This window comes from Pecten maximus, chromosome 10, assembly GCF_902652985.1.
Source record: "Pecten maximus chromosome 10, xPecMax1.1, whole genome shotgun sequence".
NCBI classification, from domain to species: domain Eukaryota; kingdom Metazoa; phylum Mollusca; class Bivalvia; order Pectinida; family Pectinidae; genus Pecten; species Pecten maximus.
Window position 1 is genome coordinate 21,404,169 of NC_047024.1, and position 26,276 is coordinate 21,430,444.

Here is a 26,276-nt window from a genome sequence, read left to right on the forward strand (position 1 = left end):
ACTGCTACCTTATAAGGGCTGAAAAATGTTATTTTTTGGAAATTGTGCTTAATTATGCTTGATTAAGCTTCATTTTAGTTCATTATTGCTCAAAAATGCATAAAAACAATTTAAAACTTGTTTATTATCAGGCTTGTCATATTAGAGGAATCAAGGGAGGTAACTCGCATATTTACCCATTTTAAGGGTGGGTTAATTAAGCATAATGTTAATGAGTCAGTGTAAATTGAAAAGATATTCTATGTTTTATAACAAACCCAAAATAACTTATTGGGTATCTAACAAACCATATAGACTGAATTCTGGTTTGTTTTACCTGATTTATTACCCCGTATCCATGGAAACTATCACAGTAAGTGTTATTTTTTGAAATATTTGGTGAAACCATTATTTTCAATTTATTTATACATTGGTAAGCATGTAATTTCAATTGATGGAGTGTACGGTTGATACAATATTGTCAATTATTGTCACTTCCTTCGGTAAAGCAGAAAAAATAGCATTTTCCGCATAAAATGGGATCAGCGGACACTTTCATATGATCATTGGTACATATCTGAATTACCGGGGTGGAAACAGATGACTGTGATGTCATAGGCATGACATTTTGAAATCTTGGATGTCATGTCATGATTTATCAGTTAGAATATTGCATGTGTTGCTAAGCTGAGGTTTGGAAAGGAATTTGGTTATTTATTATGACACCATTGAGTATTTATGACGTCATAGATACCATCTGATGACGTCATAGTTACTGATGACGTCATGGTAACTATGACGTCATATTACAAGGCTAAATTTGATAGTTGTATAGTATTTTTTGCTTGATTACATGAACAGAGACTCAAAGTACCACATTCAACTCAAAACACAACTTTATTCAAGAGATATACAGAATTATGGGAGTTTTCATCTTTAAAATTACCTCCCCTTATTACTGGATTGGGAGAAAAAGTTGTCAAAATACACCTCTCAGGGAAATCAGCAATACTCGGTGACTATTAAAGATACACAGTAACCCGATATGTCATTTTGTTCGTCGGAACATATTCTAGACATTCATGGGCTTTTTAGTAAAATTAGAATTAACAAAAGTGATGTATAAGGTAGCACACCACAGTAAGACAGCCTGGCCATGGGCAATTTTTTTGTTAAGCAAATAACTCCTGTATTATGATATGTATAAAAATGAAAAAATAAATGTACACTATAATTGGTATATCCAGTATGAAGTAGTACATACAGGCTTCACATTTATCAAAACAAAAATCAATAAATTGGTTCCGGATTTTAAATATCCGGAGTTTCTGAACGTGTGTTTACACAGGAAATTTAGTTTGGCCTACAGCGCAAAATGGAAGCCCACAGAAAAGGTAAGATAGCGTAAAAACTTAATTTACAACATATGTCCAAACAAGATTAATTCTGTCTTTGGGATAGAGATATTTAATTTTAAATAGGTTTCAGAAAAAAAATTGTGTAGAGAATTGTGCCATTTTGGGTCAAATATCATAATATTTTGCAATTTTTGAGAATTTTTTAAGCTGTTACCATGGTATTCACAGCTCTAAAAATCACAGAAAATATCAGTTTACTTATCCTTCAGAGCTCTATTAAAATTGCAAATGTTGTACAGATTTCAAATATATATACTTTATTAGAGGTTATATGTAAGGTTAACTGGCAATGTTTACATATCTAAAGCATGTGCCATATTTTTCAGAATTTGGCATTTTTACTGTACACTGCTACCATACTGTTCACTTGGATATAAATCTTAATCAAAGCTAAAAATATGAGATTTTCACTAATTGAATTTCGTTATCTGATGGGTTTAAACACACATGGTATCTGTATATAGCAGAACATGTTGTACATGATGGTACAAATCAAAATTTGGAGTATTCCTTGAAAATAACAATGATGTGTTGCGAACCTTCATAGGAAATCCTAATGTTTTTTCGTAGCTGTATATTAACAGAGTGATGTGATTTGAAGGTGGAGTGAAGCATGTTAAACGACGAAATAATTTGTGTAAACTTGCAATTATAAAGCTGTAAATCTGTCTATTTAACAGGTCATGAACTTCAGACCCTTGGTTACAACAGGCTTTGGTCTCCTGATGTTTCTTGTTATTAAACATGTTTAGGTTTCTTTGTTGTTGTGGTTTAAGACAGAATATTAGTATAAAGTAATACCCATAATATTCTGGTAAAATTAAAAGCTCACTACACACGAGTGTTGGGAGGATAATCAGTCGGTTAGCAACTTTAGTTACAGTCTGTTAACTTTAATTGATGGATTATCAGTCGGTTAGCAACTCTAATTGATTGTGAGGTTTTTGTTTTGGAAAATATTTCAGATTTGTATAGGTGAAAATTCGACATTATTTTTTTTCAAGTTTTAAACATATTTTTGAGGCAGCACATGCCTGTCATTGATATATGTTGTTGGTATGTGGCTATGTATTTTTGTGTACTATGTCCAGTATTTGTTTATTGTTCGTCTAATGACTGTTGTTTTATCAGATCACTTGTCAATTTTTTTTGAAAATATCCTCATGATCAGTGGCCAATAAATTCTTTCATATTCATGCTTTTGCAAAATGAATATGACTGTTCTTCACATTTCTTGTGCAAATCTACAAAAACATTTAACATATAAAGTGATTAACATAGACCAGGTCATTGTTCACTTGAATTATTTTTATGCGAGCATATTTTTACTTTCATCAAAATCATTTTCAAGGAGATCATGTCTTCATAGTGTCATTTTATCATGTGAAAAAAGGTTTTCTTCAATCCATAAATTTCTGTCAGAAATATTTTTTTGTGAAGATGACCTTCTTGAAACTTACCATATTCCTTACACTAGAACTAAAAATAACTAGACTTGTTTCATCAACATTTCTTACCTTGAGGACATTTCTTTCCTGAAAATTTTCCATAGGAAATAATTATTGAATTTGAGAAAAAGAAAAATTAGTTAGGGAAGTGTCTTTAAATTCTGTTATATTTTCGATTGAAAAATTTTAATGAATAAATTTTCTTTAATGAAGGAATGTTGATGAAGCTGTAATCAGAAAGATCCATTTTGAATGAGTTGATTAGCTGGTGTAGCAGAGTTAAATCCTGGTCATGATATACTCTTGATGATTTGGCTCACAAAGTTTGTGCTTATTTGACGGCATATACTATGCTATACTCTTTTGATCTCGTCTGTAAAACCAAAGCCTTGTCCCTCTAGACACATACCAAATTGAATGTACTGATAAAGTGATTGTAGGTGTAAGTTCTTGCCACTGGTGTTCAGGTCTATTAGAGAATTGTATCATTATATATAAGAGTGGTATGTTGTTGCAGCATCAGACTTAATTTGATACTATATAATATACAGACCTTATTGTGTCATTGTTGTTTAGATCATTTACCTGGTAAACAATTGAAATGTTCAAATCCAGCAGCACAGGGGTTTTACGATACAAATTCTCATCTATGGTCCAAATATGTGGAGGAAAATGTATGTCAAGCCCCTGTGTCCAGTTATTTTCTGATGGATGAATATAAATTGTTGTTTTTGATAAATAAACACAAATACTTCATGAATAATCAACTAAGACTCAACAATGAGAAACCATTCTATTTCTCACTTCTCTTGTTACCAGTATTTTATTCAATGTGTTAAATGAATTTGTTGCTATTTCTTTAAATGTTGATGATAAATCTGCCATATTCCAATAAAAAAAATTAAAAGTCAATTTATTTTTTCTCGTTTTATTTCAAAGAAGATTTTCTGAATTGTACTCAAGTAGGATGATACTGCATTAATCAATGAAGCGTTTCGTCGATGTTCACCTAAGAAAATCACTTAAATTTTCTACTTTACGATGTTGTTATGGTAAAGATTGAACAAAATGGTACACCGATTTGTAAGTCTTCTTTGTGATACGATACTGGTTGTCTATTATAAATTCATTGTCATCTTTGTGAAACAATACTGGTTATCTAAGTCGTATCCCATATCTCGGACCCGGTACTAGGAACCCAGGTAAAGAACTATACACATTATTAGATGAAGGCACATATGATAACAAAATTATGTAATATTTAAATATGCATAGACTACATCATATATAGGCCCTATACATTGCTCTTCAAAAGTTTCTTGACACTTTACATTGAAGTAGATTAAAGTGTCAACAATTGAACATATTTACAAAGATTAAGTCCAGCAATATAATGTTACAATAAAATTTCATTGATAGGGCGATCTGGAAAAAAATTCTGTGTAGAACATACTACCATCAATTTCTTATTAATTGAAATTTCTTAACAAATGTACATTATTTGCATGCAGGGTGCGTATCCTTGAATTTTGCTTTGTGGCATTGAAAGAAAATTAATTGACTTTTAGCCTTGGAAAGTCTTTGAACATACTATTGGATGTTTCATGTCTAATAACAGAAAGATATGAATATGGGCCAATTTGAAGAATGATTCTTTGTTTAAATGAAATGAAAATAACACAACTTGATTACAGTCGTCCACTCCAGTGTCACAAATTATATAATCAAACATTCATTCATCTTTCTTTAGATGTTTGATCATGACCAGATCAAACATTGACAATATAGAGAAAAAAATGTACCATAAAAAGATTTCAGTTCTGGCCTATGATGCACCATCTTCGCTAGCCAAGGCTTCTGATTACGTTACACTACACGAACCCTTGGCAGATATAGGCGTCAGTTCTGGCCCTCTAGCGGAGATTCAAAATTACCACTCTTTACGCATGAAATTTTCGACCAATCAAAACGAACGTTACCGATTTACTTCATCTGAGATATTTACAAACACACATGGAGGCTTGTGTCATTTTGATGAGATATGTGATCAATGACTTAAATAGATTGATCAAACACTGCGAATGTTTCCCTAAAGATAGTTCGTCTCTGTATATAGGTAAAATGCCATGACATAGTCGACATTGTAGCTCTGTACTGGGTGCCGCAATTTTTGTTTACTGCGAAACCAAGCCTGAACGTAAAACGCGATTTGATTGGGTGCCCTGGGATTCCAGGGCGCGACGGTTTGAACACGACTATATCCGCCAAGGGTTCGTGTAGTGTAACGTAATCAGAAGCCTTGGCTAGCGAAGATGATGATGCACCTACTCGCCATCACACCATCAGTCATTGTCACTTTGAATACCTATGGAGCAAAGACAATTGCACAGAATCTCAATACAACGTAATTTACAAGAATATAAACCAAATTCTACCGGAAATGGTTACTGTACAAAGATATAACTCATTCATACACCAATCTCTACAAAAATATGGTAAACATATGCACATTCAAATACTCCAAATGTAGACTATAGTAATGTAATAATTAATTTTAGTTTAACATTATCAAAATGTTTAAATGCAAACGATTCCTAAACTCTGTGAATGTCTCCTGAAGTACAATGGTTGCAGAGCAGACGATACAGAATGAAGCATATCGCGTAACTTGTGGACTACAGGATGTAGAATGGAGTATAGCTCGGAGCTTGCCGAGTAGACTGTATATTGGAGTATAGCACGGAGAATGCTGACAAGACGATGTGGAAAGGTGTAGCCCAAAGATTGCCAAGTAGACGAGGTAGAATGAAGTATAGCCTAAAGTTTGCATAATAGACGGTGTAGAATGGGGTATAGAGCGGAGCTGAGCAGTGTACAATGGAGTATAGCCCGGAGATTGCTGAGTAGACGGCGTACAATGGAGTGAGCCCAGAGATTGCCGAGTAGACGACGTACAATAGAGTAAGCCCAGAGATTGCCAATAGATGGCGTACAATGGAGTAAGCCCAGAGATTGCGAGTAGACGGCGTACAACGGAGTATAGCCCGGAGATTGCCGAGTAGACGGCGTACAATGGAGTATAGCCCGGAGATTGCCGAGTAGACGGCGTACAATGGAGTAAGCCCAGAGAATGCCGAGTAGACGACGTACAATAGAGTAAGCCCAGAGATTGCCAATAGATGGCGTACAATGGAGTAAGCCCAGAGATTGCCAATAGACGGCGTACAATGGAGTATAGCCGGAAGATTGCCGAGTAGACGGCGTACAATGGAGTATAGCCGGAAGATTGCCGAGTAGACGGCGTACAACGGAGTATAGCCCGGAGATTGCCGAGTAGAAGGCGTACAACGGAGTATAGCCCGGAGATTGCCGAGTAGACGGCGTACAACGGAGTATAGCCCGGAGATTGCCGAGTAGACGGCGTACAACGGAGTATAGCCCGGAGATTGCCGAGTAGACGGCGTACAACGGAGTATAGCCCGGAGATTGCCGAGAAGACGGCGTACAACGGAGTATAGCCCGGAGATTGCCGAGTAGACGGCGTACAACGGAGTATAGCCCGGAGATTGCCGAGTAGACGGCGTACAACGGAGTATAGCCCGGAGATTGCCGAGTAGACGGCGTACAACGGAGTATAGCCCGGAGATTGCCGAGTAGACGGCGTACAACGGAGTATAGCCCGGAGATTGCCGAGTAGACGGCGTACAACGGAGTATAGCCTGGAGATTGCCGAGTAGACGGCGTACCACGGAGTATAGCCCGGAGATTGCCGAGTAGACGGCGTACCACGGAGTATAGCCCGGAGATTGCCGAGTAGACGGCGTACCACGGAGTATAGCCCGGAGATTGCCGAGTAGACGGCGTACAACGGAGTATAGCCCGGAGATTGCCGAGTAGACGGCGTACAACGGAGTATAGCCCGGAGATTGCCGAGTAGACGGCGTACAACGGAGTATAGCCCGGAGATTGCCGAGTAGACGGCGTACAACGGAGTATAGCCCGGAGATTGCTGACTAGGCGATGCAGAATTGAGTATAGACCAGAGATTGCAGAGTAGACTATGCAGAATGGAGTATAGACCGGAGATTGCCGAGTAGACGATGCAGAATAGACTAAAGCATGGATTTTGCCGAGAAAATTGTATAGAATGGAGTATAGAGTGGAGCTTGCCGAGTAGACGATTTGAATGGAGTATGGCCCGGAGATTGCCGAGTAGACGGCGTACAACGGAGTATAGCCCGGAGATTGCCGAGTAGACGGCGTACAACGGAGTATAGCCCGGAGATTGCCGAGAAGACGGCGTACAACGGAGTATAGCCCGGAGATTGCCGAGTAGACGGCGTACAACGGAGTAAAGCCCAGAGATTGCCAATAGACGGCGTACAATGGAGTATAGCCGGAAGATTGCCGAGTAGACGGCGTACAATGGAGTATAGCCCGGAGATTGCCGAGTAGACGGCGTACAACGGAGTATAGCCCGGAGATTGCCGAGTAGACGGCGTACAACGGAGTATAGCCCGGAGATTGCCGAGTAGACGGCGTACAACGGAGTATAGCCCGGAGATTGCCGAGTAGACGGCGTACAACGGAGTATAGCCCGGAGATTGCCGAGTAGACGGCGTACAACGGAGTATAGCCCGGAGATTGCCGAGAAGACGGCGTACAACGGAGTATAGCCCGGAGATTGCCGAGTAGACGGCGTACAACGGAGTATAGCCCGGAGATTGCCGAGTAGACGGCGTACAACGGAGTATAGCCCGGAGATTGCCGAGTAGACGGCGTACAACGGAGTATAGCCCGGAGATTGCCGAGTAGACGGCGTACAACGGAGTATAGCCCGGAGATTGCCGAGTAGACGGCGTACAACGGAGTATAGCCCGGAGATTGCCGAGTAGACGGCGTACCACGGAGTATAGCCCGGAGATTGCCGAGTAGACGGCGTACCACGGAGTATAGCCCGGAGATTGCCGAGTAGACGGCGTACCACGGAGTATAGCCCGGAGATTGCCGAGTAGACGGCGTACAACGGAGTATAGCCCGGAGATTGCCGAGTAGACGGCGTACAACGGAGTATAGCCCGGAGATTGCCGAGTAGACGGCGTACAACGGAGTATAGCCCGGAGATTGCCGAGTAGACGGCGTACAACGGAGTATAGCCCGGAGATTGCCGAGTAGACGGCGTACAACGGAGTATAGCCCGGAGATTGCTGACTAGGCGATGCAGAATTGAGTATAGACCAGAGATTGCAGAGTAGACTATGCAGAATGGAGTATAGACCGGAGATTGCCGAGTAGACGATGCAGAATAGACTAAAGCATGGATTTTGCCGAGAAAATTGTATAGAATGGAGTATAGAGTGGAGCTTGCCGAGTAGACGATTTGAATGGAGTATGGCCCGGAGATTGCCGAGTAGACGGCGTACAACGGAGTATAGCCCGGAGATTGCCGAGTAGACGGCGTACAACGGAGTATAGCCCGGAGATTGCCGAGAAGACGGCGTACAACGGAGTATAGCCCGGAGATTGCCGAGTAGACGGCGTACAACGGAGTATAGCCCGGAGATTGCCGAGTAGACGGCGTACAACGGAGTATAGCCCGGAGATTGCCGAGTAGACGGCGTACAACGGAGTATAGCCCGGAGATTGCCGAGTAGACGGCGTACAACGGAGTATAGCCCGGAGATTGCTGACTAGGCGATGCAGAATTGAGTATAGACCAGAGATTGCAGAGTAGACTATGCAGAATGGAGTATAGACCGGAGATTGCCGAGTAGACGATGCAGAATAGACTAAAGCATGGATTTTGCCGAGAAAATTGTATAGAATGGAGTATAGAGTGGAGCTTGCCGAGTAGACGATTTGAATGGAGTATGGCCCAGAGATTGCCGAATAGACGATGTTGAGTGGCGTATAGACCGGAGATTGACGAGTTAACGAAGTAGAATGGACTAAAGCACGGATATTGACGACTAAACGGTATAGAATGGAGTAATAACTCGAAATTCTGTGACAAATCTCACCTGATAAAAAAGAGAGATGCAGGTTATTTATGTTAGTGTAGATAGTTTGACAAGTTTATGGTAGACAGTATTATCTCGTTTGGGGATATATTTCCTTGTGCGATATGAAGTCAGACGTGTTCCATACTCGGTTGTATACCTGGTGGTTCCATTCTCCAGCGCATTTCTCATTCTGAGGCCGTTTCCTAACCCGAATAAATTTTTGACGTGAATTAACAAGATGATGACGCCGTCAAAAAAGACGCATATGCTCCTTGAACACCTGGTCTTAATATCCTTTCACGTTTTCTTTGTTAAACGATTTGCCCTCATCGTTCGATTTTGAGTTAAAAGGTAGTCAGTATATAATCTATTTACTGTTTTTGTCAAAATCACAGTGACATCAAGCAGTTCAGATATCTACCAAAATCCACTCATAAAAAATTGCTTACATCATGAAAACTTTATTTTTCTACTCATTACAAAACAACTTCCATTCCAAACTCGAGCAACGGCTCCGTTCTCTTTTAATGAGAGCTGTCTTTCCCAGGAAAGGCGAACGGCGTTTTAAATACGTAGATGTGACTCAATTATATGACCGATACGAGGGGCATATTTCGTCAAACATACGACCATTGGGGGCAGCGTACATCTAAGTAGTATGATAACCGTGGTTATTTCAAATTGCTGACTGGAATTTTCTATTTCTAGATAGTAACATTCCTCCTTCCCCTGGTCACCGGGTGAGATTAAAGGGCTTGTTACCATTGTCACGAGTTCATTGACAGATGTCAACTGCTGACGAGGAAATTAACAACACAATCTGTCCCCTTAATATCAACAAATTTTAGCTCTGCACTTAATTCGACGTATTCATTTTCAACCACAAAAAAAAACGCAAATATTTTTATAATCATATTTCGATATTAAGATATTAACATCAATATAATTGAAAGTAAAACAGGCTATCGCCCCATGTCTTCACTTGTTTTCCTCTCGTTCCTTCTGGATAGCAAGGTAAATCCGTTTACATATTTCTACCAGAACTCCAAGTGTGACACTGCAGCCAAGAACAATGAATACGCCCACCATATTCTCTAGTTCCAGTTCCCCTGATACTTTCACGCCCGTCTTGTCCCTTACTATGGTCGAGCAGTTAGACGAAGGCTTCCACCACCTAAAGAATAAACATAAACAATTGCTTAAGGACGGTTGTGACAGTCAGTTCATGATTTGTATAGTTTATTGTATAAAATTCGAGCATTTAAAATTGCATTAATCATTTAATGAAATTTTCGAGTCAAAACTGTCACCAAACCTTTACGAGCGTAAGTAGTATCAAAGCTAAAACTCATGAACTTGTACGAGATGAATGTCAAAAAGCCAGAAATGCTGTTTCATATTCTATTGGTATGTACCCAGCCTAGCCTTGGTACTCCAGATGTTATGTTCACTTTCAAACCCTGCACCCTTGGAATATGTCCTGGCGAAATAGTAGATTCATTCAATAACCGCCATTTTGTGGATAAAATGAAACAAGAACAGTTTGATTCTTGGATGTGCACCTTACGAATCACGAGGTCGCCATACTGACTGACTTTGACCTTGGTTGTCGCTCCCCTTCAAAAGAAATACATCAGAATAGCCAATGGTCAGGACATTTTCCTGACACCAATAAAATATAGCTAGTCGTGTGCCTTCGAGTTTGTCAATGTTACTCCAAGAGTTGCGAAAGTGAACATAACTCCATGGAGTATCGAGGATGATATGTACGACGTTCGATGGTACTTACTTGGCTTTGAGAGAGTCCATAATGCCATCTTCCTTTAGTTTGAGGAGGGCCCTGTTTATGTCGTCCTTGTACGGCGCCCCCTTTGGGAACCCCAGACTAAAGTGCTTCTCCCCAAACCTCTGGTCTATGGAATCCATGCCACATAACCTGTTGAGGGACACGTATTTAATGCTTAATGGTAGAAATGAGGAATTGATGAGAGTTTGGTTTGACATGCTTTATCTGTAATACTGACTAGGATGTTGTCACAGAGGTACACAGGCAAAATGTCTTCATGTCAATTTCATGTGAAAATTTTCAGGTCAAAGTGACATGAGAAGAGCAGAATAGTCAATCCATGTCAAGAAATTTCTTCATGTGAAAATGTCCTAATTTTTTATGCAATTTCAGGTCAAATTTTCCTCAAGACATTTTGTTTGTTTTTACCATAATAAAAAAATGTTCGCGACGTTTATGAAAATTTTAAGGAGACCACTAGACACTAAATACTGTAAACGTTCCTATTTTAGCGGTAATCTTATTTCAGCGCTTTTCGCGCTAGAAGTATTACGCTAAATTATGATTGCGCTTATTGTACTTTCTATCACCTGTTTCCATATTAAATGATTTTGGCGCGCTAATCTATTAAAATTCGGAAATGCGCTAAATAAAGTAAGTTTACAGTATTTGAAATTGGACAATGTGTTGTGAAGAATGGCATGCAGGGGAATGTAACGTGTCTATACATAGGCTTGGAATCAAGTAATGTACTAAATATGGTATCATTGACAAATAACATTTTCCTGTTGTTCTTTTCACAGGCGTCGGCTAATATTTTTTCTATAAATACTAGCCAGAAGCAGACGCCTGTGTTCTTTGTTTTGGTTTTCAACCAGCTGTCGCAACGGACGTACAATTACAACGTCGACCAAAGCAACAAATAAAGTCGTTCCTGTGCGCCATCAACATTAACAACCATGTTACACGTGCTTTGTGGAGAACCGCACGCCTTTCAGTAGTGAGTGTTTCTTGGGTAAGTAATGGTCACGTGTTTGACTTACTTGGCGGCGTAATAGTCATTGAACAGTCCGTCGTCTAGGAAGGCGAAACCAGTCTCGTAGTCGCCCGCCAGAACCCTCTTTACACCATCCATCCTGTCTGAGACAAGCGATTCCTTTTCCGAAAGCTTCATGACTGTCCACATACGCTCATATGGATCTTCGGTGGAACGCTCAAAGAAGGTCATGAGGTCGCTATTGTTACGGACGCCGTAACTGACCTGGAATGATTGACAGATACAATCTGCTAGTTTTACTTACATCATAATTCAACACGGAGAGAAAAAAAGGACCATATTGCGGTAAAAAAAGGAAATATCAAAGCCTCCGTACATATTGCGACTCACAATCACCATAATCAAGGAACTATGGTAAGATTTGACAGCGTTTAGAACATTTACCTTGCTCTGGCTTGCAAGGCGGTTCAGGGTCTTGATGCGACTGTCGACTTGTTTGAGAGTGAGAAATGCAGCGAGGTTTGCTGTGTATGCCGCAGTGATGATCAGGGTGCAGAACCAAAAGAAGGCCACGATGGTCCGCATAGACGTAGTTTGAGGCGAGAACTCAGTACCACCTGCGATAAACGGGTAATTCTTTAACATCAATTAACGTTGGACAATATTTGGTATGGCGTTACACCCAAGCGCAATTAGAATTGTGTCAGTGATGAAAATAATCATGATTAATTGTGAAATATTTGTTTCAATTGTGACAGAAAACACTGAAATTAATGTTAATAGTTTAGAACTCGGAATTACTTATTTGTTTATCAAACCTTATTGCTGTTTTAGCCATTTTGTCCTTATAGTCTACGTTGCTATTTTTTTTTTTTTTTTCAAACTTGTTTAGGTTTGTGAATCACAATTGATCACATCATTGAAAGAGCACACATACATTATTTCCACAGAAAATCTCAATATGGAAGATAATTTTACAGGCTAATCTCAATATGGAAGATTTTACTTGCTGCCATTTCAGTACAGCCAATTACAGGTGATCCACGCTATCGAATGAAAATTGGGTAGAATAATATATTTTCTTTCCAGATTTACAGAATAGTTAATATGATTAAATACAATACGTTTTTCCTTTAATTATTTTGATGAAACCAGGAACATGATAATAATTTGTATTGTCTCGATTACAAATGAAGATCGGTATTCCATAAAATTACATCAGTTAAACGGAAAGTAAGTCTGTTACACCCACAGTTAAAATGTAAACTTTATTTATTTTACAACAATTACAAACACGTTATATAAACCTAAGCTAATCACGCGTGCTGTTTCAGATGGAAGCGCGAGAGAAGACTTGCTATGGGAGGAAACCAGAGTACTCGAAGAAATGCACGTGGTTCGGGAGGTGACCCCTTGTCTTTACACGTCCGATCGGGGAATCGAACCCCGACCGCCTGGGTAAAAGGCTACAGTGTATATATATATATGGGTATTAAACATTACCTTGCAGTATGACATTAAGTGAGTACCACATGCTTTCCTTCAGATCAAACTTCTGCTCGGCAGTCCGCTGGGTGGTGTCGTACTTAGTCATAAGGAACAGGGACAGCCCGACGATGAAGAAGAAGATTGCTATCATAAACCAGAGACCAATGTCGAACGGCCAGAGGAACTGGAAGAAGGTTGGCTGGAGAGGAGGTCTCTTCAACAGCATGCTAACAGACGAGGTCAGTATTGTGTTTGAGAATGAGATTTGAGCCTCCCTTTTTGATTTCACTACTAGATCACCAATCGCAATGGCGGCATCCTGGTAACATATAAAGATTGTTCAACAATCCAATTGAACCTCACTATAACATCAAACATTAGAAACAAGAACTCAACACTCTATTAAATATAAAATGTTGGTAGACAACTATTATTAAATTAAAGCGCGATTATAAGTCTGTTAAACTTCTGATAAAAAGTAGATCTTATTCATCCAACCATCTGTTTGTGTAAAATTGGGCCCCGTTACATGTCTTTATTCACCCCGTTCTACTACCATGTGTCGTCTGCTTTCATTCCATTATCAGTTTTTATATTTATTTCATCTCACGCTTCACTCACTCTGGTCAATATTTTGTGTAGACAATTAATCACCTCATTCTCTTTACGATTGACGTGCTTCCTCTTTCAGCCGTTCACTCATTCCAACTCTCATAAATAGATATCCACAAACCGAGTGTCTTCTATAGTATCATTCAAACATACACCGGTGCCATAATTATTCTTTGTTCAGGACATCGTCTTATTTTTCTTCTTGTAATTCCATTACATTAACTATATTTAATTTCGCGGGCAAATTTTAAAAATTCTAATCACAATTTCATTTAATTCATAGAATACATTCTCTGAGATTTTAATTCATCATACACAAATTTTCGTGTATTTATTTTCGCGCTATCGTAATGGGCGCGAATACGGTATAGTCGCGGGACTAATATTTCACGGTTGCCCCTGTCGGACCTAGCTCGCGGGTATTAAACCTCGCGCAACCACGTCTTGCAGACATTCAGCAGTAGACACCTCTTTGCATTTGATAGTACATATACATATTCTACGAGTATTTATTTTCGCGCTATAGTTATAATGACCACGATTATAGCGAAATCAAATTACCCGCGAATATTATCAAATATACAGTATAAAGAAATTAAAATAACCCCAAATATTTCCACCTATACAGTATACCATTACTTTGTGCTTGTTATTTCTCCAGATACTTACTCCGACCATTAGTTTGTGTAGGATGTCTTCCCACTCCTTGTCCTCATTCAACCCAGCCCATTTGCTCCTATACGCAATTATCTTGTAATCAATTCCCATTAACCTCTTCAAGGCGTCCAGGACATCAATGCAAAAGCCTTCGTGTCTGCCATTCTTGACAGAGTAGAAGGGTGGATCCTTGTGCAATTAAAAAATATTGAATAATCATATATATGAACTATAAACGTAATGAATTTGACGCACTTAAATTTTAGCGCAAAACCAAATTAAAACAGATTAGAGGAATAACGAATTAGCGCACTAACAATGGATGCCATAGAAACCAATGTAGATTTACTGAAATTAGCTCAATCATAATTTAGCCGAATACTTCCAGTGCGAAAGGCGCTAAAATAAGATTACCACTAAAATAAGATTACCGCTAAAATAAGATTACCACTAAATAAGATTACCGCTAAAATAAGATTACCACCAAAATAAGATTACCGCTAAAATAAGTACGTTTACAGTATACTGTAAGTACTAAACAATCGCAAATAATAGTTTCGAAAACTGTCATTCTCAATACTTCATTTTCAATATTGTTTACTTGAAAAAAGGCAGATGACCATAGTTTATATTTTTGCACATCAAATAATTGTTTCATTGGGAAAGGAAAGGATTTGTCATTGTCCGCATCGTTGAATATTTTTTACATTCATCTGATGTAAGTTTTCCAGATAATTGATTTTTTATTTTCATGTAAATTCTACAGTAATCACAAAAATGCCCCGATAATTGCAATATCTCAAACAACCTCTCTCGTTTAAACGCATTTGCTTACTTTCAGCATAAGTATACCTAGTTCCCAATTGCAATTTCATCCAGGGAGGTGTCAGTGTATAAGAAGAGAAAGTATTGGTTACCGTTTTGGTAATCACGGTGAAGTTCATGCCCTTTAGACTGGTGTTAATGTCCCGAACTGCCTTTTGTTGCGTCCCCTCACCAACCGGCGTATATATGGGCTTGTCTAGAAAGGTGCAATTTCCGATCTATATAATGTATGAAACAAGGTTATCATGCCAAAATCTAAAAAAGCAAAAACATTAATCTCTAGGTATGATGAAATTGATTACTTCATTTCTTGATCTTTAATTTTCCTTTCCTTTGTGGTAACAGTTGCTAGCCTCCTTGCCTGTTAAACTTACATGTTGGTTGTTTTGCTATATAATTGTCAATAAACATCAAATTATTTAACTTTAGAGAGGCTTACTACATAATATCAAAAAGCAGAAGAATTACGATGAAAGACACACTCTCGTTGTCACGAGAGACGTTATTATATTATATCGTCAAAACGTTTCTAATCCATCAGCGTTTTAAAGCAGTGATATGTTCGCCATAGAAGGTATTTCAAATACTAATAAAGTAACAAATTCTAATGTTTTTTCCCGTTAATATTAACTTCTATGACATGATATTCTATCATTTGCACTCGTGCAATATATGTATTCTGTTATATTTGTGAAATGCATGACCACAGGGGCTTGACATGATTTTCCAAATGATGGTTCATATATATGTATTATAGTGACTATAATACATATATATGGACCATCATTTGGAAAATTGTGCCAAGCCCCTGTGTGCATGACTTTACATTCAATATCCTCTATAATAATATATATATAAATGTCACCAGGTATTATATGTATGCTATAAGGCTATTGGAAATACCTTGATGTCATCCTTGATAGTTGCATTGTTGATGTGTTGTAGAACGGACATTGAGTAGCTGGTACGAATCCGACTGCGTCCATTTTCGGTAAAACCCCATATATACTGTCCTAAAGCACCTACATAGGTGTCAGACTTTAATGGACATGCCGAAAATAAAAATAAATTACTTTTTAATCATATATATTCATATATTAAAAAAACATTTTGAAATCAGATCGAATTATCACATATCATCAAGAAAAAACGATATTTATATCATCAAATCCAAAACTGATTTGTGATATGCAAAAAACAGATCCCCAATAATACGGATGACACTAATCCGGAAAACTCGCGATCGGAACGAAAATGTTAGGGAACGTGTTTATCACATATCATAAAGAAAAGACGATTTTCAAATTATTTAATTCAACATTCATTTGTGATATTTCCTTAAATTTTATCTTCAAATACATTTTTTTTTTTAAACACGCAAAAAAACCCAAAAAACAAAAACAAAAATCGACACTAATCCGGAAAATTCGCGATCCGGACGAAAATGTTACTTGTTTCCCTTCCGTTCTTCCTTGGTCTTTTCAATTGTCATTTATGTAGCGTTTGTTCTTATTTTGTCCCTATACGTGTTTTGAGTTAGAATTAGGAAGATGCCGGATATGACGTACCCTATCGTCGAAAACCTCGTTGAGCATCTTTTGATTCCTCGTTTGATTTTTCTTTGGTTGTCTATCGCAGTAGGATTCACTTTGGCCCCGCCGCAGACAATGGCGTAAGATGGAGACGACGTCCACAAGCAGTCCCAGACTTAGACGCGAACGGTTCTGGAACTGTTCTATAAAGATTAATGGTAAGCGTTACGATGTATACCGTTGTTAAACAGAACATGTGCATTGAGATCACAATTAAAAGCTTCAACTTATTAGGACATGCTCTTCGTGAAAGCTTGTAGGTTTATTTATTAGGTACAAATTTGTTTCCTCAAATGTGTCTCTAGTATTTTATAGCTATAAATAAACAACAACACATTGACGTAATTAGTTAAACAATTTTAGTAATGATTGTCGAAATTAAAGTCGCATAAAAACCTTAATGTGTGTTTTTCTTTAAGGAAACACTAAATACACATTAAAATAAATTTCAAGCATAATCTTGCTGATAACAGAAAATCACAATTAAACCAAATAAATCAACATTATCAACAAGTCAACTAGCTTAAATTAAATGTTAATTACATGATTATAAAGCGAACAAAAAAGTAACAAGCATATATGCAACAACATTATTATTGTCCTCACTTTGGGGAGACATGTCATGTTCCCTGAGGGCGAAAATGACAAGCCTCGGGTGAACAGATAATAATGTCTCCCTAATGACTAATTTATCATACGAGCTTAATAAAAACACACTATGAATTTCAATCATTTATAAACCCTAACAAAACACGGTAAAAATTCAGACAAATAACAGCAGGGCGTACTTGATCGGCAACCGTTGACACGATGATTTATTGGTCCGACACATGATTGGCTTTATCCAATAAATACGCTGTTACGTCAATGAGGTATACCTATATGTCATGCAATCAGAACTTTTTTTGTTTGTTTAGATCGTACCTTCTTCATACAGTCTTGGCGGAATAGCTTCCGAATTCAGCAGCTGTATGCCATACAGGGATACAGTCTCCTTCAGGTTCAAGGTCAGATCGGGAAAATCCTGTTATAAAATAAGAACTAATATAGCATGTATCAAAATAATAAGGTTCTGGGTTACTAGAGAAACTCAAAATAATGCCATGAATACTGTGTAGTTCTCGGTGTGGATTATTGGAATACAACGCCGGCAAAGAATATACAAATTTATTCATTACAATATTTCAATAAAGCATGCTTTGCTAATGAAATGTTTTTGGTTAATACAAATCCGCAGTTTCAGCGGTTGTTAAAGGAAACAAGAAAATAGATTAAACGAAAGTATTTGAAATTTTATAAATTATTTATAGGAGGTACTGACAAATCGTCTTCCTAAAAAATGTCTAAATAGCTTGAAACCACGACAGAACCTTCCCACCAATTTTAAATTTACATTTACCTTAAAATTTTGCTTTATAGGAATTGCTTAATCTGTTGGAGAACATTTAAAACTTTTATTATGTAGATAATACAACATATACCGCGAAAACATAGCGACATGTTCGTGACATGACATCTCGCTACGAAAACATAACGGCATGTTCATTTCGACAACATAAAGATTAATGGAGAAGGAATTTAATAATATTATATCTATCGTTAAATCGAGATTTTATGCCTTGTCTGAAGACACATAAGATGTGTTTCAAGAGTAATCTGGAACTTTGCACGACCCTTGAAAATCGTCAGGAGGTACGTTTTGAGAAAAAACAAAAATGAAAAAAACGATGGTTTTATACAGAAACACATTGGAAGTCACGCGTGAATGTCCTGTGGGTACTATTCGATATTAATGGGTGGCTTTGAAGACACCAAAATGTGATATCATCAACCCAATAGAACACTCACTCTTTGACATACTGTTTTATTTTCCTTGGGGATATAATCAAACAAAGCATTGTCTATACTCCATCGTACAATAATCGGGCATAGTTCCAGACCTTCGTCAGTAAAATGTCACTGTATTCTGTTATGTTACTAATAACAAAATATATATATATTACTCGTCCAATCGGTGCTTCTTTGTTCCCTTGGTAACTGACATTGGCGCGACTGTCAATATCTGACATACATTTCATACGCATATTTATAGAATATTGTCAAATGTTGATAAATTATTTATTTTCACTTGAACATTTCCTGCTCTGTTATTAAGCGATAATGCTTTGTAAGTCATTCATTCACGTATTTTATAAATTTGAGAAGTAAAAAATGTGTTGTCGTAGTGTGCATGCATGTACATGTTGGGTTGTGTTGCCATTCCCCTTGTTCTTATATTGAGAACGCGATATTACCTGATTCGACATATATTTACATGGCGGGAGTCGTCTAAGAAACCGAAGACGCTTAACCTTTGGGCGTACTTGGTCTTATTAGCATTGCTCTTTTTCAACCTTCTTCGTGTAAAATGCAGCTTTCGTTCAGATTTTATCCTTGCTGTATCGACTTTGAGTACAATTACCCTTCAGTGGCATACTGGCATTGCCATGTTATTTTGCACATAACATTCTAATCAGTTGGGATTAGAAAAAAAAATAAAGTTAAATACTAAAGTAATCAATAACTCTGATAAAATGTTATCTGCTTCATGTAGTTAGGGGTGCTTCCGGCAGTAGCTACGAAATATAAAGTCTGTCTTGAAAATTCTTGATACTTATCAGGTATTCTGAAGTAACACATTGACTGTGACCATTTGAATAGAGATACTTGTATATCTGGCTGTAAATTGAATTAAGGAAGTTAACGGTTTTGAAATGATAATGTTCATATTTTACGTTTTACCGATTAGTCAATAAAAATACAGATAAACTTACCAGGTAGGTAATGAACCAGCTCCTTGAGTAGTGAAGCAGATGGTGTTCCTCCGCCTATATGAAATGTAAATCAGAAAGTTTGTTTGTCCGTAAAACAGACAATTGCCTAATATTAAAGTTCCCCTACCCGAAAAACAGATTTTATGTAAATATTAAAGTTCTTCTGCCAAAAAACCCCAGATGTAATGTAAATATTAAGTTCCTGCGTCCGCAAAAGAGAAAATTGTATTTAATGTGAATATTTAAGTTCCTCCGCCCGGAAGACAGAAAAAATTATTGATACAATGTGAATACATATGTATTTAAGTTCCTCTGTTTCTATCTCAGTCAATATTGATATTGTTATATAGTCATTTAATTATGTCCCCTTTCCCCCAAGCAGATATCAATCTTATTGTAATAGAAATATCAGAAACACTCCATCCATATAAAAAATAATGGAATTGTTATTTGGTATATTTCATATATCAAAATGTGACCGTTATTTGCAAATAGTATGTATGAAGAAACCATAATCAAAAATATAAAAAGTGGACAAACATCAAATTTAAATAAAATACCACAAGTATCTTAATATTACAGACGTTTTGATGGTATATCAGATACCGACCATTGTGGTCAACAAAGTATATAAAAAAGGCCCCAAAATCTAAGTGACGTAGTACACAATTGAGTGATTCTTGATCATTTGTCATATTGATCCGACCTATCCCCATGGGCTACAGCAGCACGCAACGTCTGTCCAATTTTCATAATTCGGTTGGTAGTGATTTCCCTATGGTATGTAGACCGGGGATATACAGCACAGTTTATGTACATCATAATGCATGTGGCCTTTTGTAACAGGCTTGCACTTTGCCCAACTAGCCTATTGTTTATGACATCTAAATAGATTGCTTGTCTCAATAACTACCTCATTTATATTTCCGCTTGATTATCATGCAATGTTAATTCCTACTTTTCTCCCTCACTTAAAAAAACAAAACAAAAGGATTAACATCACATTCAATCAGACATTTTTTTGTCTTTTTCTTTTTTATCTATTTGACAGTGATCAAATATCATCAAAATACATTTTTATTAATTCTATTTTTTGAATTTTCTGACGATCGCTCGTAATGTTAAGCTAGCATACTGCATAGCTGGTAACATTCACGCCATTAAACATATCGCGAAACCTAATACCCAACGAATATTTATATATGCAAACAAATGTATAGAAGTGTTTACTGTAGAAATTTTACAAAGCGCGGCTGCACGAAAATTAATACAAAGGAACTGTTCCGATTGGAACAACCGCGAAATTTTAGCCCCCGTGAATTTAACAGCTATACTGTAACTATAACAACAGGGCCATTTTCGTTTTGCGGTCCAAACGGTTGAACCAGTTGGACCGGTTTTGTTCGTTTATGAAATAAAGACGGACCTGATGATTTTATATTGTTTTCAGACGAGCTTTGACAAAGACTTCCAAGGCCTGTATTAACATTTGCAGGTCCGTAAGGATATATGTTTGAAATATTACATTTGAAAACTGACGAACCGGTTTGTCCGCATAAACGAACGGGCCCCGGGTACTACAGTATTGGTGATAACAGTGTACCTGTGCAGTCGCACTAGACTGGCGGATTACATACTGGCAGACGCTTGTTATCGATTAATTGACAGGTAGACAATTAGTACAGACTGGTACCAATTAGGATGCACCAGTATGGACTAATTATCCATTTAAATCGTCGGCCATAAAGTATTGTATTAGAAAGCAGGGTAACCTGCCATCATACATACTTTATGCGATAACACATTTCCTTCAGCACTTCGCGTATGCTAATAGTGGCAATATGTTGAACTAGAAAGATTTAGTTTAAAAGGAATGCATTTCAATTAAAAACCGACCGAACGAAAGAATGTTGAAGAAAAAAACATCCTTGCAACCTTAATTAGTCCATCCTTTTTTCTTCTCACTCTCTTTTTTAAACAATATTTTTATTAACATTCAAGTACACACATTACAATACAAATCATATATACACATAGGATTAGAAAACAAGCTAAAAGCTTATACTAATTCTTTTCTTTCTGTCATTAGATCACTATATAACAATCTTTCAGTTTTTAATGATGTTTTAGAGACACAGGCATTATGTTGAGATTGTTGCCTTATCTTGATTTGACCTAAGATTTGCATGTCGGGTGACGTCGATGAAGCATGCGACGCAATCACTTTCGAAACACATGGTCTTTATGTCCTTTGGTACTTTTTCAAGTCTTGTTGTGTAAGCCTATATTTTTCTCTCATTGTTCGTCGCATTATCGGGTTTTAAGTAGAATTAATTTTATTTGCACTACGGTTTTTCTTGCTGTTTCTCAACCAGGTGAAATATATATATAAACATCATTTTAACACACGCTAGATTGACCCGAGCTTAAGTGTGAGTTTATGTATTTACCGCTGTGATGACGTGTTGCACGACCTCCTTGTCCATGGAGTGTAGGATGAACTGTCGCATCTGGGCTTCGCGGAGCTGGGTCATCGTCTGCCTCAACTCAAGATTGTGTCCATTATTTATGTTGGAAGGTAGCAAAATGGGCCAAGCAAATATGTCCCTGTTTCCGAGAGCCAACACTGGCGAAAAGTCATCTGAAGTGCGGAAGTAAAACATACATTTCTTCATTGTATAACTTCGTGCACTCTTAAGGATTCAAAGGGAGAGATGCGTTATATCATTACTCTACTTTTGTTTATATTTTTTCTATAAAAATTTTTCTATAAAAATTTTTTTTCTATAAAAATGTTTTCTATAAAAAATTTTCTATAAATATTTTTTCTGTCCAAGCACAGACACCAAAAACTAACAAGTAAAGAACCGAAACACTTAGATAAAATCGATAAATGAAACAAAAATGTCAAAATTGTGTCGAGGGAATATAATACTAAAAAAAGTAGTTTATTTCAATGGGTTATGTAAACACGTATTTATTGGTGCATATCGGTGAATAGACAATGTCAAAAATTCGTAATTTTCGGCAGTTTTACACGAAATTATTATTTTTAAAGCAAACCATTAAACATACTGCTGCTATGTAACATAATCATATTTTACCACGAATGTTTAGTAATATAACACAAACCCTGTGACAGAAAGGCAACTTTCGTCCAACCCAAAGTTTGCACGATCTCGGCGACAGCATTTGATAAAGATTTCGTGTCTGGAAGAACTGGGAGAGCCCTGGCAGATTTCTCCTGGCCTTCGCTTGATGACGTCACCAAATGAATCTGTCTTTTAATGACGTAATCCGTGGAGGTAAATACGTCGATGAAGGGCCCAACAGCGATAACAATTTCTGGTTTCGCAAATATGTCTAAGGCTACAAAATAGATATAAAATACTTAGAAACATACTTAACATAACATGCATGTCACTCACGCATCGAGATTTGATTTTAATATACTAATTCGTGAATAAAGAATTCATTGTGAAAATATGTTTTTATCTTTGTTGTTCAGTATTTAATTTTGATTTTTAATCAAATTTCCGGAATATTTCAGTAATTTCAGTCATATGGATGTCACATTTTACTAGTTTTTGTTTTGTACTTGAACAGGTTTAACTAATATTGTGTAATTCATCCCTCTGTTATAATGATGAAGTTAGGGAATGTTTAACCCTTTCATCCCTTCTGACCATATTGGACTTCAAATGATAAATGAATGGCAGAGTCCACTAAAGTTTCATCGGGTTTACGTTATGGCTATACCTCAGAACACAGGGTTTTGATAATCAACTCACCTCTCTCTAGACTTTCATAAACGGTTGTACCGTTACTGTTGTCATACTCAACAGGTGTGAATCGGATCTTACAGTAATCCCTGTGTCCCTCCTGTAGCACATCCGCTACTTTCCGATAATCTTCTATGACTGTCTCCCCTTTCCTTCCTAACACAGCTGTGAAAAATTACAAATATCTATCAACTATAACGACAATTTAAAAACCTTACACATTGTCTTTGAAGCATTCGCGCAAATTCGTACAGCTTCAATCATATAGAAAGTACAATAGATCAATTTCAAACGTAATGTTAGGAACAATTGAATTCCGACAACAACAAAGTATTATCTCAAACTCGAATTGTTTCATATAATCTGAGAATGACGAATATCGGAAATAATATGTGTTTTACATGTTCTTCATCACTTCATTGTAAGCGAAGGTGCACTCACGATTTTAGAAGAAAAACACAAACATAATTGTATTGTAATATTAATAATTCATTGTTATTGAGATACTTTCATTAACCTATGGTAAGATATTGTGATCATCTATTAATGGTGGCAAGGTTGATGTCATTTTAATATTTTGATGGATCTATTGTTTTTAAGATGCTAAGCTGATGCTATATTCATTAAGCTCTTGTGATGCATTTTTTGTAAAAATATTTTTTGTTTTTGTAATAAGATATCATATTTTTGTAATAAGATATCATATTTTTGTAATAAGATATTGTATTTTTGTAATAAGATATTGTATTTTTGTAATAAGATATTATATTTTTGTGTTTTTGTAATAAGTTATATTTTTGTAATAAGAAATCATATTTTTGAAATAAGATATCATATTTTATAATAAGATATTGTATTTTTGTAATAAGATATTGTATTTTTGTAATAAGATATCATATTTTTGTAATAAGATATCATATTTTTGTAATAAGATATTATATTTTTGTGTTTTTGTAATAAGTTATATTTTTGTAATAAGAAATCATATTTTTGAAATAAGATATCATATTTTTATAATAAGATATTGTATTTTTGTAATAAGATATTATATTTTTGTAATAAGATATTGTATTTTTGTAATAAGATATTATATTTTTGTGTTTTTGTAATAAGTTATATTTTTGTAATAAGAAATCATATTTTTGAAATAAGATATCATATTTTTATAATAAGATATTGTATTTTTGTAATAAGATATTGTATTTTTGTAATAAGATATCATATTTTTGTAATAAGATATCATATTTTTGTAATAAGATATTATATTTTTGTGTTTTTGTAATAAGTTATATTTTTGTAATAAGAAATCATATTTTTGAAATAAGATATCATATTTTTATAATAAGATATTGTATTTTTGTAATAAGATATTGTATTTTTGTAATAAGATATTGTATTTTTGTAATAAGATATTGTATTTTTGTGTTTTTGTAATAAGTTATATTTTTGTAATAAGATATCATATTTTTGTAATAAGATATTGTATTTTTGTAATAAGATATTATATTTTTGTAATAAGATATTGTATTTTTGTAATAAGATATTATATTTTTGTGTTTTTGTAATAAGTTATATTTTTGTAATAAGAAATCATATTTTTGAAATAAGATATCATATTTTTATAATAAGATATTGTATTTTTGTAATAAGATATCATATTTTTGTAATAAGAAATCATATTTTTGTAATAAGATATCATATTTTTATAATAAGATATTGTATTTTTGTAATAAGATATTGTATTTTTGTAATAAGATCTTATATTTTTGTAATAAGATCTTGTAATAACAGATGGGATTTCTTTCGCAAAATGTTCTGACAACGACATGTCAAATGTGAGAATAATGCAGCTTCAAAGAAAACCTACAGAAGTCGTTTTGTCTCTTTTGTTATTTCTATATTCCATGTAGGGGTTGAATGGATTTTTTTTCTTCATTTTCATGGCGGCTATGGATAGCTGTAGCTATCTACATATCCCGTGATGTACCTCGGATAGCCGCCATGAAAATGGAAAAAAAATCCATTCAATTCAAATATTTACATTATGGTCATTTTTAAACGATTAATTTTTAATAAAGATGCTAAATTAATGGAACAGTCGGTGATTCCGCCAATGCACTATCGTTTACAGTGTCCTTGCGCTCAGCAAATTCCCGTCGATTTCTGTTTTGTTTTTGTTTTTTGTTTTTGCTTTTTATTTAAAACAGAAAGACATCAAATAACATCAAATACATTAATTGGTGTTAAATTATAATTGTTTTATGTGAATAGATGGCAAAGAATACACAATTTACGGAAATGAAACGGGGACTATTTTTCAGGCGTATTTATATTTAACTGTTGTCTCCATACTGTATTCATAGTGTTTTCAAGTCAAATATTTGTTGTTTTCACTTGTTATGTTCATATAAAGAATCAACACTCAGAATGTAAATATAACCAAAACAAAATAACTGTATTACAATTTAAGGATTTACAGTTCTGTAATCTGTCACTATGATCGACGAGGCGCGAACATTTCTGTTGAAACGTCGCTACAAAGAGTGATACCATTTGATGTATGTTATCACCAATCAATATTGTGTCAACATTATTACCTCCAAATGCCATGTGAAGAATGAAATGTTTTCGTATTGTTATGTAGATAAATATTCATTATATAAACACCATTTTGTATTGAGAGTCACGTATTCAAATCTCCACGATATTGTAATCAAGCCACACAATATATCCAAGTTACATGGTAATTTTGAAATCCATGTTTTATTCTCGTGCAGTACCAAGGGAGTAATGTTTAGTTGTTTACACTCGATTATCACCATTCCATTTGAAAGAAAATCCATTGCAGATATGGCCAGCTCCGTTCGATTCAGGTTT

At 36.0% G+C, this 26,276-nt stretch overlaps 1 protein-coding gene across 1 annotated transcript; it reads right to left on the bottom strand.

Moving 5' to 3' along the window:
• Positions 1-8,528: 8,528 nt before the first annotated feature.
• Positions 8,529-26,009, bottom strand: LOC117336585 (glutamate receptor ionotropic, kainate 3-like). Its single transcript, XM_033897196.1, has 15 exons — positions 25,997-26,009; positions 23,409-23,564; positions 22,750-22,986; positions 22,068-22,258; positions 19,618-19,671; positions 17,729-17,828; positions 16,781-16,947; positions 16,116-16,250; positions 15,305-15,430; positions 14,400-14,576; positions 13,134-13,437; positions 12,075-12,247; positions 11,677-11,894; positions 10,637-10,783; positions 8,529-10,021 (listed from the first exon to the last, which is right to left on the bottom strand). The coding sequence occupies exons 1-15, from the start codon at positions 26,007-26,009 to the stop codon at positions 9,826-9,828; spliced, it is 2,394 nt and encodes a 797-aa protein (XP_033753087.1). The 3' UTR covers positions 8,529-9,825.
• Between the last annotated feature and the right edge of the window lie 267 nt (positions 26,010-26,276).